The following is a 16765-nucleotide window of genomic DNA, read 5'->3' on the forward strand; positions in this document are numbered from 1 at the left end:
GTACGTCTTCAAAGAATAAGACATCATGTTTAAGAACTAGAATTTGGATATAAATTAGGACATTTAGATAGCTCTTAACGAATATGAAGAAACAAAGCCTTCTAACAGTGATAGTATTCTAAATACCTTTGTTTCAAGTTCTGATTTATCTTCATGCATAAGTGAATCAAAGCAACAGTGCAGATGACCAGTGCATTGAAGGTCTCTTCATATCGCAAAGAAACTTCGCTTCATCGAAGAGCAAAGCTAGACTATACAAACTTCTGTCAAACCAAATTTGCTTTTTCTTTTAGAATAATTTTGGACAATCCTTGTGGAACAAAGCTGTTCTTCCTCCTGGTGGCCAGAGGGAAATATTTCCATTTCACTTAGAAATACTAACCTATAATGGTAATACAAGAATGCATACTTGTATCTATGAAGGGGAGCATATAGAGTGGCCATGGTCGTAGTCGACTATCACACCAGGCACTGTGCCACGTGCTGGGAATCATGTAACGTTTACAAACCCAGCACTCTTCCCACCTTCGTGAAGCTCTCTACCTAGTGGAAGAGATGGTCATTTATCAAATAATTACACAACTTAAAACCTAAGTACAACGTGTGATAAACATATGAAGGAGAGGAGAACATGGTACGAGAGCATATAACGGATGATCGAGTTTATATGATGGTGGTAGCTGGCCCCCTGGCATTTAAAGATTTTCGGGTTCCTTTTACCTTGGGAGACACCTAGGTTTAAGAATATGGAGAAGATTTTAAAAATATAATAAAATTCTTTTTTAAAAAAAGAATGTGGAGAAGAACATTCCAGGCAGAGAGAACAGTATGTTAATGGGTCCCAAAGTGGCAAGGAAAATTTTAAAAAGCCTAGTTTATCCAGTGAGAAAGGGGAGGTGTGGTTCAATATGGACCTAAAAAGGTGTGTGTGGGTTAGAGTATGTGGACCCTGAAAGCATATTAGGAAATTTGACTTTATTCTAAAAAGTGATGAAAAAAATCATTTTAGGGCCTTCAGCAGATAGTCATTTGGAGTTATTGGTCATGGAGACAGAAGTGAATGAGTTGTTTTTTTTTAAAGATTTTATTTACCTATTCATGAGAGACACAAGAGAGAGGCAGAGATGTAGGCAGAGGGAGAAGCAGGCTCCTCACAGGAAGCCCGATGTGGGACTCGATTCTGGGACTGGGAACACGCCCTGAGCCGAAGGCAGACGCTCAACCGCTAAGCCACCCAGGTGGCCCATTTTTAAATGTTGAAAGGATTGATTGGACTTGGTGATAGACTGGACATAGGTAGGGAGATTCAGGATGGAGAGTGAGAAGTGTCGATACCTATAGCCAGATTCCTCCCACCAGCAATTCGGTTAATGAAGGTGATGGATAGCCATAGAAGAATCTCCGCCTATGAACATTTAATTCTATTATAATGTTACATTTAATATATCATATATATTACATGTAATATATTATTATATTTTTCAATCGAAGTGTATGCCAACATCATTCTTTTCTAGCCTACCCATGCAAAGATTCATCAATTTTTCATTAAGTAGCTGTTTAGAGAAAAAAATGTAAGTTATGTTATAATAGAATAGTTCATTCAAAATCTGTTTTTCTCTACCAAACAGTTCATTGGGTGCAGGGATTCTATCTTTTTGTCTTTTTAAAAATATTTTATTTATTTATTTATTTATTTATTTATTTATTTATTTATTTATTTATTTATTCAGAGAGAGAGAGTGCGAGTGCGGGGAGGGGCAGAGGGACAGAGAGAGAGAATCTCAAGGAAACTTCATGCTGAGCGCCAAGGCTGATGTGGGCCTTGATCTGATAATCCTGAGATCATGACCTGAACCAAAACCAAGAGTCAGTTGCTGAACTGACTGAGCCACCCAGGTGCCCCGTGGGATTGTCTTAGTCATGCTCCATATTTTATAATTTTTGCCTCCTATTTCATTTTCAGTATTTGTTGAATGAATAAATACCAGTATAAAATATTCCCACGCTTAAGTATAATCGTGCTAATAAATTTTAATAGTTATGATACAGTCTGAATGTCTCAAGGTATGTATGTACTTTGTGCTGTAGGCAAATGGTACAGAATATCTAGTTTCTCATAATATTCTAATTCCTCTTAAATTTTGCTTATGGCTATTGTTTCCTTAAAATAGGTCAATAATGGAATCTTCAGAGCTAAAGCTATAAGCTATGAAATGTGTTCCAACTTTTACGCGAAGATGCCCCTTGGCCAGGGCCAACATTAGGATTTGGGGCTGAAATCTTAAACACTGTTTTATACTTCATGGGCTATATCATGTCATCTTCCAAAGAGAATGTAATGTTTTATATCTGGCATAAACAGCATAAGATTAGGTCCCAATTTCCTTATTTGAGAAGTGTACCCACCTTGCTTACATTTTTTGTGAGTTTTGAGAATTGTAAAGTCCTCTTTTATAAAAGTTGTATATATGCATATAAAATACTATATGGCTTGCATGCAGATAAAGACAGCAATTAAATTCTAATTATTAAAAGAAAGAAGGGGGGGTGTCTGGGTGGCTCAGTCTGTTAAGTGTCTGCCTTTGCCTCAGGCCATTATCCCAGAGTCCTGGGATCAAGCCCCTAGTTGGGTTCTGCACTCAGCAGGGAGTCTGCTTCTCCTTCTCCCTCTCCCTCCGCCCCTCCCTAACCTCTCTATGCTCTCTTGCTCTCTCTCAAGTAAATAAATAAAATCTTTAAAAATAAATAAATAAAAATTTTAAAAAGAAGAGGAATTTAAATTTACTACTACATACCAAACTATGAAATGCATAATATCATTTAAATCCCTGGGAGCCTGGGGTGGCTCAGTCAGTTAAGCATCTGACTGTGGCTCAGGTCATGATCTCAGGGTCCAGGGCTCGAACCCCACATTGGGCTTTATGCTCCGTGGAGAATCTGCTTGTCCTTCTCTTTCTTCCTCTGCCCCTACTTCCCCACCCCACTTGTGTGTTCTCTGTCTCTCTCTCTTGCAAATAAATGAAATGGTTTTTAAAAATATATCATTTAAATCCTTGAATGCTGCCTTGTAGTAAATGGTATTACCCTCATTTTACATATGGTAAGACAAAAAAGTCAGATTTATACCCAGTTATATTTATCACCAGAGCCAGAGTTTCTGTTCCCTGTAGGCTTTAGTTCTCTGTGGTGGAGACAGCAGAACAGAGGTGGCATAGCAGAGAGGCCAATTTACCTCTCTGTGCCTCCATGACTTCATCTGTAAAATGGGAATAGAACCAAAATAGTACCTATCTCAGAGGACTGCTGTGAGGATTAAATGAGTTAACAGATGTGAAGCTCTGTAACAGTATCTGGCAGGTAGGTACGTAGTGAGCACCACCATATTGGCTATATTTTTCAATACCAGGTTAGCATGCCTTAATATGAATGAGATCAGTGAGGCTCCTTTGAATAAGTATGAAGTGAAATGGTATTTAACTGAAGCCCCCAGGCCTACTGCCATGTATATTCCTGTAACCCTCTAGAGGGGTTAATAAACTAAAGCATGGAATGCAGAGCATTCCAGGCACCATGGCTCAGGTGTGCAAATGGCCTGAGGCAGTAGAACCTGGAGAGTTCCTGAAATTACAAGAGAGCTAATATAGCTAGAACATTGAGGTAGAGTGGAGAGGAGACCAGAAAAGAGGGTGAGCCATGCAGAACTGCATGGACATGTTGAGAACTTAGACTTTCTCCTAAAAACAAGGGAAAGACATGAAAGGGTCTAAGCAAATAAATATGATCTAAATTTTGTTTTCAAAGGATCATTCTGAAAAATTAAATAAAATTTTAAAAGGATCATTCTGGCTGTTGTGTGAAGAGTGAATTGTGGGGGACAGGAGGCAACAGTTGACAGGGCAAGAAAAATGATGGTAGCTTGGACAAGAGTGCTGGTGGCAGAAATGGAAGATAGTAGATTAACGAGAATATACTTTGATTACTCATAAAATTCAACCTGACTTTGTAAAGGACTGGATATGGGGGTAAGAAAAGAAAATTTATAATAGAAGATTCATGCTTCTCAGATGGTAACAATATTGTTTGGATAGGAAACATTGGAAGAAGAAGAAACTGTTACAAATTGGATTTTGGACATGTTAAATTTAAGATATGCAAGCATATACATCAGTTAGGACACTGGACATATGCAGCTGAGGCTCAGAGAAGCCTGGGCCAAAGATGGAACTTGTGATTTAAAGCCTTGGGAGTAGATGGGAAGAATGGGGGATTGGGACCTAGTGTTGAGGCATTCAAGCAATGAAGCATTAAACAAAATAGTACTTTTTAAAAAATATTTTATTTATTTGGACATTGCAGTCTGTTTGGGCTGCCATCTTTGCTCAGAGGATAAGGCTGTGACTTAGTCTGTAAAGAAAGCCCAACTTTACAAAAGGCATTAGGGCCTCCACAGCAGACAAAGAGGGGATTACAAGCAGGAACAGAAGCTCCACCCAAGAGGAAAATCCGTGACAGCATTTTGCTCCTATAGAAACCTCTCTGAAAGTGCCAGCTGCCATCTGGGAGTTGGGTTCTCCAGGATGCTCCACACATAGACATCTGCAGAGAAGCCACTTACAGAACCTACAAGGGAGCAACCCATTAATGAAGTGGGCCTGCAAGATTTAAGAGAATCCCCAAGTACTACCTAAGTTAACCAACATACTCTTCATTCATAAAGATGAACAGAAAACCTAGAATCCCTAAGAACTTAAGGAAAACCAGGAAGCATGAGAAGCACCAAGATGAACAAACAGAATTAACTCCAGAAAAAAAAAAAAAAAAACTAATTTACAGAACAAAAGGAGCTTTTGAAAACTTCTAGTCAATGTCCTTGGGAAGAGTTGAGAAAATATTGCATCTGTAAAATAGAAAGGTTAAGATGAAAAAAGAGGAAGATTAAGACCAAGTTATTACAAATTAAAAACATGATGGTGAAAAGCAATTAGTAGACACATTGAAAAATAAAATAGATCTAGCTTAAAAGTAAACCATGCTATACATGGACTATGACTCAGCCATAAAAAAAATGAAATCGGGATGCCCAGGTGGCTCAGTGATTGGGCAGCTGCCTTCAGCTCAGGGCATGATCCTGGAGTCTTGGGATTGAGTCCCACATCAGGTTCCCCACAGGGAGCCTGCTTCTCCCTCTGCCTGTGTCTCTGCCTCTCTGTCTCTCTCTCTCTGTCATAAATAAATAAATAAATAAATAAATAAATAAATAAATAAATAAATAAAATTGTGCCATTTGCAACGACATGGATGAAGCTAGATAATATATTCTGCTAAATGAAATACATGAAATACATCAGTTAGAGAAAGACATATATCATGTCATTTTACTCGTGTGGAATTTAAGAAACAAAACAAATGAGCAAAGGGGGAGAAAAGAGAAAGAAGCAAAACAAGAAACAGACTCTTAATGATAGAGAACAAACTGGTGGTTTCCAAAGGGAAGGTGGAAGGGGTCTGGGGGAAACAGGTGATGGCGATGAAGGAGGACTTGTCATGATGAGCACCAGCTGATGTACGCAAGCGCTGAATCACTATACTGTACACCTGAAGCTAGTATTTTACTATATGTTAACACCCTGGCACTTAAATAAAAATAAAAAAAAACAAAGTAAACTATGTTTTTCTACTCTACTCAATACTTTTTCAAAGTTTGAGGGCAAAGTAAATTTTTTTTTCCAACATGAAATAACTCAGAAATTCTGTTTACAAACATGGACACATTGTATGAAAGGAGTCATTCAAGGTGGATTCCAGCACAATGCAAAATGAATTGAAGGAAAGTAGATGCAATGATGTTCAGAAGACATTGGCAGCTGAGTGAGACCCAGAGCGTGGAGGAGAAAACCATTTAGAAAGTAAAAATATGGAAAATTCCCTTGCAAAGTTTTCCTAACAGAGGACTTCTCTATCATTTATTATGTAGTCAAATATACCACGTGACTTTTGGAGCATATCATTTACACAATCGTAACATTGTAAATGTTGATAGTTGTCTTTAAGTGTTCAAAAACAATTGATAGAAAATTATGAGAGATGTCATTGTTTTACAGAATAGTATGAAAGTATCATGCATGTTAACATTGTAGAAGTATTTCATTAACTAAAACGATTAGGAGCTGTGAGAAGGACAGTTGGGACTTATGCTAATTTCCTCATACAGATCTAGAATTGATAAACCATGTCAGAGAAGTTTTAGTGAATAGTTTAAATTTAGAAAAACTAACTTTAGGGACGCCTAGGTGGCTCTGTGGTTGAGTGTCTGCCTTTGACTTAGGGCCTGATCTTAGGATCCAGGATCGAGTCCCACATCGGGCTCCTTGCATGGAGCCTGCTTCTCCCTCTGCCTGTGTCTCTGCCTCTCTCTGTGTGTCTCTCATGAATAAATAAATAAATCTTTAAAAAACAAAAACAAAAACAAAAATAAAAGGAAAGAAAGAAAGAAAAACTAACTTTAAATAAAGAACTACAAATAGAAACAGTAATTGATAGTTCCTGCTCTTAGGTGAAACTGGTCTGTGTGATGGTAAGAGAAATGTTACTCATTTAATACAAGTTTTTATTTTTTTCTTTAACCATATGCTTATTTTCTATCCTCTCTGTTGGCTTTTATAATTTTTCTCTTTATCTTTGATGTTATATATATAGTACCTCGTATCAATGAATTTATTCCTCGTATTAATGGAGTACTATGTGCTTTTTTTTTTTTTTTTAATCCTGAGAGCTACTATCTTTTTTTGGTTCTGGACAATTCTCTGCCATTATTTCTTTCTATTTTGCTTCTCCCTGGCCTCGTACTTTCTTCATATTAGGAGGCCTAGTAGAGTATGCTAAGCTTCTTATTCTTGCTCTCCCCATTCCCACATCTCTTAACTTCATATTTGTCTTTCTTTACCTATTTGTGATATAATTTGAGTGATTTCCATAGATCTTTCAGTTTCATGACTCTCCCTTCAGCTGAGTACTCTTTATTTCAATGACTACTTTTTTTTAGTATTTAGAATTCCTTTTTTGACTCTTTTTCAAACCAGCCCGATCTTCTTTTACACTCTTCTTATTTTATGGATGTTATTTCTTATATCAAATTTCCTATTAGTTTTTATTATATAGTTTTAAAGTCACTATTAGTTTGCTTTGGTTCTTGTTACTCAGGTATGCATCTTATTTCTTACGCTTACTGACACTCACCCTGAGTTTCCATGTGTGTTTTGTGTCTTTTGTAATTCGGGGCTGTGACCTCATCAAGTGTGAGTTGCCTTCTGCAGATTTGCTGTCAGGGCACCGGATTGGGTAGGCATTCCCACGTGGTTGTTTTAGATTTGCCAGAGGATTTGTGGATTTCATTTCTAGAGCAATTTTCATGTCGGTTTCTGTGCTCAGGATTTTCTTACCAAATGGGTAGTGCATATTCCAGAACCACACCTTCCAAGAGTGATAGTATTACTCCCACTATAACACTTCAACAAGAATTGACCAATTCTGGTGGTAGTAAAATTTGAGAAGAAATTGTATCAACCACCCATTATGGAGTCATAGCTTTTTTTTTTTTTTTTTTTTTTTTAATCACAATGTCAGTCCACCCCTTTCCATGTAACAGTTGAGGAAAATGAGTTAAAAAAAAAAAAGAAAAGTTAACTTGTATTGGGATCCAATGAATTAAAAGCCTAACAGAACCTAAAAATTGAGCCTCTTTGTTGTTAAAATGCATTTTAATTTTATATGGATGGTGACAGATGCTGGTTCAAAGATAAACCTGGACTACCTTTTGTTATATTCTTAACTTTGGTTTCATGATCCAAGTGCCTGGAAAGCAGTTCCCCTAGCAAGAGCCTCCCCTGTGTTGCATGTTATCAGGTATTCTGGTGATGTGAAATCTTTCATACCCAATTAGCAAATTCAAGCAGTAATTGTTACTTCTAGTAGAGATACTGTTAGATTCTGCTTTGCCAGGTCTTTGTCAACAGTTTTACTTTCATCTTCCCTTCTTTTAAAATCAGGCAATTTGCTTACAAATAGGAAACCTTTTTGCAAATCACTTCTAGGTCTTTTTCTTTCTTTTTCTTCCCACAATGCCTAGCAAAGCACCTGCCATGTTCAGATACATAGGCACTTTATAAATATCTGCTGATTCAGCAATTTGTTAGTGACTTTCTTTCTCTTTGATTTTCATTTTTGTATTGGGTAAAGGAAACATGCCAGACATAAATTTTTATAGGACATTTTCAGGAGCTTACTTTCTTTCCATGTTTCTATAGAGACCATATGCAAAGTATGTGATTCATATTCATTTATCTAATTTAAAGAAAATTATGATTTATTTCATATTCTGCTTCCAGAAAAGAGTGTTCTGAACATCACCCTGACGTCGAAGAACCTGAAGCTGAAGGAGCTTGTGTGTGGACAAGAGGCCCTGGCAGCTCAAATGGATCCTATGGAGCTGAGAAATGTCAACATCGAACCAGATGAGGAGGAGAGTGTCAGTGGAGAAAGTGCTCAAGATAGCTACACCGGGATGGGAAACTTAGAAAAGGCAGCAATGAGCAGGTATGGGATTAAAAATGACCAGGTTCCATGGAAAAATGTCAGGTTTATGGATGTGTAAAACAAGGGTTTTGTCAGGAAGAATTGGATTCATTACTTACTTGCGAGATAACAATGGCATCGATGCTCACACATCAACTCTCTGATCCTAAAGTTCATTATTATATCATTACTATATGTCAGTCTGATTTAGATTGTGTGTGACTAATTTAGAATTGAGGTTACAATGTTCTTGTCCCCATTAATACAGAACATTTTAAGTTATATTAGCTAATCATTTCTTTTACCTTTTGGACTATATTCCCTCCGACTCCTCTTCCTTTGACTGCCCTGTAAATGTTGCTGCATCTCCAGAATTCTGTAGGGATTCCTTGGTCACTAAAAGTGACCAGTGACCAAGCTCATTCACAACTATCAGGGTTTCACTCACTGAACGTGTGCCACATCTTCAGCCTGTTAGACTTCTCAACTTCGTTTCAGAGCACTAAATCCAACTGTCAACTGCACATCTTTACAGGGTGACTCATGTGTCTGAATTGCCTTATTTATAAAGTCAAACTTGTGGTGTCTAATATTGAACTCTGATATTTCTCTTCAAAATCTACTCCTCCTCCAGTACTTGCCACCATGGTGGAAGTCACCACTATCCTGTAGCAAGTCAGTGAAAAGACCCTGACTGTCAATCTTGAATCATCCCTTCCCCCAACTACACATCCAGTGTTCGATTATATCTAGTTGGTTCTACCTCTTTAATGTTAAAAATCCACCCTCTTCTCTGTACCCATTCTACTGCCATCTTTCTTTAGGAGCATATCATCTGTCACCTATCTATTAAAACAGCCCTTCCTGTCCTTGGTCTCCCTATCTTACATTTTGCTCTCCTCCAACTAGCTCTTCCCATCCCTGAAAAAGTAATCATTTACAATTGCAAAGTGACTCGGATTCTCCTTTGGTAAAAGGTGGTTCCCTATTAGCTGTAAGACAAAAATGGGGCTATACATTGCTTGGCATATAAGGCCTTTCATGATCTGTCCCTGACCTGGCTCTCCTGTCCATCTCTTGCTCTGCTCCCTTTTTGTAGGAAAGCCTTGTTGAGCCACTCCCAGCTCCCTGTACCTTCACTCATTCAGCTCCATCTGCCTAGAATGCCCTCTTCTTGTGTCACCCACTCACCTTCCCCTTTCTCTATTGATACCATTCATCCTCCAAAACACGGATCAAAATCAGAACTCCCATGAAGCCCTCCCTTGAGTAGAAATGACCATTTCCTTCTTTGTGTGTCCTCTCTCAATCTTTATTCCACTACCAACAGGGTAATGGCATCTGTGGCCCCAGCACGTATCACACTGCCTGGAACATAGTAGGTGCACATAGTCATTTGATAAAGTAAATTAATTTCTCATGAAATGGCATAGAACACAGATGATGGCATAAAACATAGAACACATAAGACACTGAGATGGAATTTTTTTACTAAAGCTAGACCTGAAGTAGAGAATATTACCCTCAGACAAGGACATCTCATTTCATTTCACATCATCCAGGAAAGATCATCAGGAGGAGCACTATTCTTCCTCCACGGAGCCAGTGCAGTTGACTTCCGTGCTGTTGGACTAGAGAGACAATGGAGATGTAGATCGTGGTATTTTCTAGGTTGAGCAACTCTCGAGAGGGCACAGTGGGGCAGAACACAGGGCTTTGGAATCTACAGAGTGGTTGCCTGAGTTTGGAGAAGATACTTATCTTCTGTGAGCCTCGGTGAAAAATGTGGAATGACAAACTAGCACCTACTTTTCTGAGGATTACATGAATGCCTGAAAGAGAGCTGATACCCAGTAAACTCTGGTTCTTTTACCTCCACTTTGTTACTGGGGTAAAATGACCAACTCTGAGGGCTCTTGTTTCCGAGAAGGCTGCACACAGATATGAACTCCTGCAGAGGTGGCCAGGCTGAAGGGGACACCATCTCGAGAACAGTCCTACAGGGTCATTCAACTTGGTCCTCTTAAAGCCGCAACAGAAAGATAGGAATGCTTTTGTTAAGATTCGTACAATGTGTTCTGGACGGCTTACAGTGATTGAGCTTTTAACTCCTGACTCAAACACAGGTCATCTTTTTGCAATCTTATAATCACTTTTAAAAGATGGGTTTTGCTTATGTTTGGTTTGGATTGATGCCTTAAGTATAAATTTCTAGGAAATTGAACATAATTCACTCATTTGGAGTCATTATACTTATATTTTCAATACATGCTGGGTTTGGTATCAAAACATTTAAGACATTCAAAACATGTCTCATACATTTTATCCAGTCTTCTCATGTTGTAGAATTCATCTCATGCCAAAATAAAAACATGTGAATGCCTCGAGAGAGAATTTATTTACTTTCACATTTTAAATTTTAAAAACTACTCATGGACTAAAGGATTCTAATTTATTGATTGAGATTTTTAAAAAAAAAATAGACTGTTGGCCTTCCAGAGTTTAAAATCCAGATGACACTTTTGTTTTATAGTCCTTAGGCCTGTTTTAGGCTCCATTTCATCTCTTTGTCTATTTCCAACTATGAACATTATGTACCAGTCTCCACACAGCAAGTATATTAACTACAGACCATTAAAATAAAGCACAAAAAGGGAGCAGAGGGTGATAGGGGTTAGTACAGGAATGGAAGAAAGCATCAGAGGGCATTATGCTTCCTAGGAGGAAGAGGGGAACGCCAGGAAATGTTCCCAACTTGTACACAGTGAACATCTAGAAAAGCAAATAAAGCCTAGTAATTTTGTCTGCTGGTTCTACCTACACTTTAAAAATTGTTCTGTACTCTCCCAAAGTAACCTTGTTATCCCTCTTTCTCACAAGATATTTTCAGGATTAGCTGCTGTTATAAAGGATAATTTGTACAGATCTCCTATAATTACTAGTCAAGCATTTTAGAAATGTGGTTCTACTAGATCCATATCCTCAAAACCCCTGGCTTATAACCACAGGACCCATGTATTGTATGACGCTGTGCAGTGTCCAGCCTCTGCCCAAGTAGGCGACAGTCACAATGTTTGCAGATAGTGACGGTGTAATGTCCTGTTTCCTTCCCAGCTCCTCTACCAATTCATAGGTTTCTTTAATGTTTTTCTTAGTTTCTCATTATCTAAACAACCCAAGTATATTTTCAGAGTAGTTAAAATCTACACACTCACAAAAACAACCAAACACAACACAGAGCTGCCATTGAACTACATTCCAGCAAGGGATATGTGATTAAGCAAGTAGTGTCAAGAAAAGAAGAAAACATGAGCTATGGGGTCTTGCCTGGGACTGCACGGTGCCATGGAAGACCCTAGACTTGGGCATGCTACTTCGTCCTTCTGAGCCCGGGTCACCTCATCTTTAGAGTAGGGGCATGAACGTTCCTCTCCTCGGGATATTTGAGCATCAAATGAGATGGGGATCACATGCCTAGGCACTTAGTATTTATTGATTAATACAGTCAATCATCTGATCATGGTGCAGTAGTATTGAGAAACCTCAATCGCCACTTTGTACCTTTTCTTTTGGAGGGCCCAAGATGAAAACAGAATTAGCTGTAATTATTCTCGTTTTTGCATAGTTCATGAGGGAAAGAAGAAATGTGGCTTAAAAAAATGTTTTCTTCCTTCACAACTTTTTTTCTCCTTCCCAAAGGATATTCATAAATGGAGCTCAATTGTTGGTCTGGAAGGAGCACTGGTGTGAAGGAAGAGAAGAAAGGAAAAAAAAAACAGTTTCAAATGCCTTGATTTTCCTCCTTGATTCGGTTACGTGGATCACCTGAAACATAAATATAATTCAGAGCATTTACTTCGATGTTTTTGCTTTATTTTCTTTTTTGTATGTGCATCCAGTCAATTTACTAATGAAGATGCTGAAAGTCAGAAATTCCTGACAAATGGATTTTTAGGGGAAAAGAAGCTGGCAGATTATGATGATGAACATGTAAGTGAATCTCTGCTTTCGGGTAGTAAACAGGACTTGAGGGTGCTTGATCTACCTAGTCTCTGTGGGAAAACAATGTGACTGAAATTTTCCAAGCCTTGATCAGCACATTCTCTGTTTATTCAGGCCCTTACTGGAATAAGGACTTGTTTTTCCTGTTCGCCATATGGCTACATAAATCATTTATGAAATTCATTTGTTTTTTGGAGAAATCATTCTAACCCAAATGTAATCTGCAATCAGACATGCTTTCCCTTCTTTACGTTATTCAACCTGTCTTTTCTATTTTTTTCCTGAGACCCCTTGCTGAAACCAAGCATTCCTTTGAAAATTATATACTTTTATTGAACTAACAGCTTTTATTCGTTGTGATTTTATCTTATTCTTTGATTTTGAGCTGTAACCTCCTCCAGTAAAGATAATAGCAGAATAAGAATAATTTGGAAAAGGTTCATCCTTTGGCAAATATTTGCTTAAAATGTGCCCTTTTTTTTTCTTTAAGCACCCTGGAACCACCTCCTTTGGAATGTCTTCATTCAACCTGAGTAATGCCATCATGGGCAGTGGAATCTTGGGCCTGTCCTATGCCATGGCCAACACGGGGATCATACTTTTTATGTAAGCATATCTGCTTCAACGCCCATGCACACCTGGTGTTCTTTCAATTAACAATCTCTATTAACAATCTCAAGTTTGATCTTTGTGAACAAGAATGATCTGAGAAAGTATTAGCATATTCTCTGGCTTATAGACAGCAATCCGAGGACTAATCAGTAGACTAATCCTGGTGCTTGTTCAACCAACTGTCCCCACCAAATGGCAGAAAGGATATGTGGTCAACCACCCAAAGTACTGGAGCAGCCCTACCAGTTCACAGAAATCATTTTACAGGGTGATTCACCGTAAAAAGATCTTTTCCAGAAGCAGATCCAACTGTATCACACTGTGAGGAAAAGGATCCCATCCCAAGTCAAGCATACAGAGTCCTGTGTGCTCTGGTTCTATCTTGGGCCCCATCCCCTACACCCTCTAGATGCTTGATACAATGGGCACACTGGCCTTCTCTCCATCACAGAAGGTGCCTTATTCCCTGCTCATCACAGAGCCTTTACACATGGTCCTAGAATTCTTTTTCCTTTCTTCTTCATCTAGTTAGTTAACTCCTCATAGCACAGCTTATCATCACCTAAGTTATGCCTTCGCTGACCTCCATGACTGGCACAAACACCTCATTAGACACTCCCCACAATTCTAATATTTTAGGGTAGTTGTCCAGTTTGGTTAGTATGCATCTCCCTTGCTAGACTGTAATCTCCAGAGGACTGAGCCCATGTCTGTTTTGACTCACTGTATGTCTGTATCCCCAAGACCTAGTATAGTGCTTGGCACAGAAATATTTGCAGAGTGGCCAATGTTTATTCCTAAACCTAGGTACTTGGTCAAATGTTGCCTAAGGGCAGCAGCATCCCATAGCTGACCTGGAGGGTAGATGTCATCGTCTATGACAGACAGCCACAGATGTTTGTGTGCATTATGTACAGCCTGGTATTTTCCAAGACACAGTTGGCAGTAGTGGAATTCTTCACAGGAATACAGTCTAATATTAGTCAGGCATCAGTGTGAATGCAGATTGCCATCCCTAATGCAATGCTGGTGCATTAAATAACTGTCTAAGAATGCAATGCTTATGTTATAAATATATGCTATTTATGTTTTGAACATCATTTATGATTAGATAATCACACAGCTATTTGAGGGATAAGAATCAGGCAGGACTATAAATATTTATATCGTGTTAGTGCTCTTATCTGTTGTAGGTATACTATTTTTTAGCAGAACGGATTTTTATATCAACCACTTTTTTAGGTCATGTTTGAAATAAGGTAGTTTTTTCATTCTTTGATTCTTAATGGCTTAGAGATATATTCATACACACAGTCGTGTACTTTTGTAATATGCACTAAGACAGACTGTCTTCTCCTTATTAATTATACAAACCATTACAATTAGGGTAATACCATCGATCACTGATGAATAGAAGTAAGAGGCTCTTACCCCCATCCTAGGGCCACAAGATTATTTTCATGGGAGGAAAATATTCCACTTTTAAAACCGAGGGCCTCATTTCAGGCCTAAACATTTAAGGGATTAAACTGTCCAGAGCAATTAAACTGTTAGACATCACAGGGCGTGCTCTGTGTATCCAAGGAGCAAGACTGAATTCGGCCATTTCCCTTAATTCACAGTGAATGACACAGGATTTCATTGGTTTTACTTTTAGTATTTCGCCCAAAGCAAGTATGTGGTTAGAATACAGGGGAGGCTCATTATTTTTCCAGGAAACAAAATTATGTAATCTGAATTACATCTTTAAAAACAGGTAAGTTCATGAGGCGTATGGAAACATATATGAGTAAGTCATTAGTTAGACAGTTTTGATAAATGTATTTTGTAGAAATACAAGACACAAAATAGCTAGAGTATATATAAACATTTGGAACTTGTGGCCCAAATGTACATTTGCAACATTGACTTCATCAGGAATTACCAAAGAATTAGATCAATTGTGGGGAAAATGTTTAATGTGTTCTGAGGGTGTAAAATAAAGAATAAGTGTTTTTTGTTTTTGGGGTTTTTTTAGATTTCAAATGAAGTTTAGTATTGTTCCTTTATTCATTATAGAGATGTTTTTATCTACACTCTTAATTTTGCTTTCCAATTCTTTTGTTTGGAGAAACACCAATCACTATATATACATAAAGAATCTGTACATGCCTGAGGACATGCCAGAAATGATTCTTTCTGAACACATACCAAAAAAGTCATTTTACTGTACCCTACACTTCCCTTCTCTCTTCTCTCTAGTATACAGGCAACTACCTGACCCTCTGGCTCACAAAGTATCTTATCATTTAATGTGCAGGATCAGTAGTAATACAGTTAGACTCTTCATGCTTTGGCTTCTCTATTTCTAGATTTTACCTTAAGGCTTAGCCAAGCTGTCAAATAGCCTTGCGATTATAAATGTTGCTGAGAATAGCACATAAATATGATGGACATATAGCCATATGCTGAATAAGTAGATATAGTACTTGCTAATTTTGTTATACATTTAACATCTTAAGTTATGGACCAGATTCTACTAGTGGGTAACATTAAAAAAAAAAAAAAAAAAAAAAAAAAAAACATTAAGAACTTCCGGTGGTATGTTTCAGCACATAAAATATAGCAAATTCCAGTTCTGTGAAAGGGTGTGTGTGGGGTTCAGAAAAGAATTTCTCAGCTTCCCAAAAATCCACATACTTTTAGAAAGTTAATGATTGAAAGGACCAATGCAATAATTTATTATGACTTCTAACATGAATATGCCTTATTTATTATAGAAATTTATTTTCTACTCTCTATTCCCTTCCCAGAATCATGCTGCTTGCTGTAGCAATATTATCACTCTACTCAGTTCACCTTTTATTAAAGACCGCCAAGGAAGGAGGTATGCTACACCCTAAGTCCAAAATGTTCTATCTTGATTCTTGTTGAAGTATAGTTCAGTCTATAGGTCTATAACTAGAGGAGGATTTTAGTCAATTTCACATTTCATTTTCTTCTGACCCCAATGACATGGCCTCTCAATGTTTTTAGTAATTTGGGCATCTAAGAGAAGTGAAAGGCAACTGGCTCAGATTCAAGCCAAATAGGAAAAAGGACTCTTGATGGATGACAGAAATAACAGTTCTGACTTGCTGTGCAGAACGAAGATGAATGAAGCCATTGCTTCTTGTCTGGAGAACATTTAACATATTTTGTATTGGCTTTTGAGATTGCATCTTTGGGGTTTATGATTCCTATGTGGTGTTTATGTACATATTTGAGACTCCAGTGTACAATTATAGAAATATTTTAGTCATTAAAACAATCCTTTTAAAGCGTTTTTTGTTTTGTTTTATTTGTTTTTTTTGTTTTTTATTTTTTATTATAGGGTCTTTAATTTATGAAAAACTAGGGGAAAAGGCATTTGGATGGCCCGGGAAAATCGGAGCTTTTGTTTCCATTACGATGCAGAACATTGGAGGTAAGGGCATATAGTTTTACTACTACTTAAACTTTCTAAAAAATGCTCAATAAATCAGAAAACTCTTACAGTAATGAACAAGCACTTTACATGCAGAAAAACAGCTGGTTTGTATTCAGAAATTTTAAAAAT

At 37.7% G+C, this 16765-nt stretch overlaps 1 protein-coding gene across 3 annotated transcripts in view; it reads left to right on the forward strand.

Annotated features, from left to right (window-relative positions):
- The window catches only part of SLC38A4 (solute carrier family 38 member 4), an 84182-nt gene that overhangs the window by 46568 nt on the left and 20849 nt on the right, over window positions 1-16765 (forward strand). For all 3 annotated transcript variants that reach the window (XM_077870339.1, XM_077870340.1, XM_077870338.1), the window contains 5 exons: window positions 8388-8595; window positions 12474-12564; window positions 13067-13182; window positions 15981-16054; window positions 16541-16633. In XM_077870339.1, the coding sequence (XP_077726465.1) occupies window positions 8474-8595; window positions 12474-12564; window positions 13067-13182; window positions 15981-16054; window positions 16541-16633 (496 nt within the window). In that variant the 5' untranslated portion in view covers window positions 8388-8473. The remainder of the gene's footprint in view (window positions 1-8387; window positions 8596-12473; window positions 12565-13066; window positions 13183-15980; window positions 16055-16540; window positions 16634-16765) is intronic.

Source organism: Canis aureus, chromosome 25, assembly GCF_053574225.1.
Source record: "Canis aureus isolate CA01 chromosome 25, VMU_Caureus_v.1.0, whole genome shotgun sequence".
Classification (NCBI taxonomy): Eukaryota; Metazoa; Chordata; class Mammalia; order Carnivora; family Canidae; genus Canis; species Canis aureus.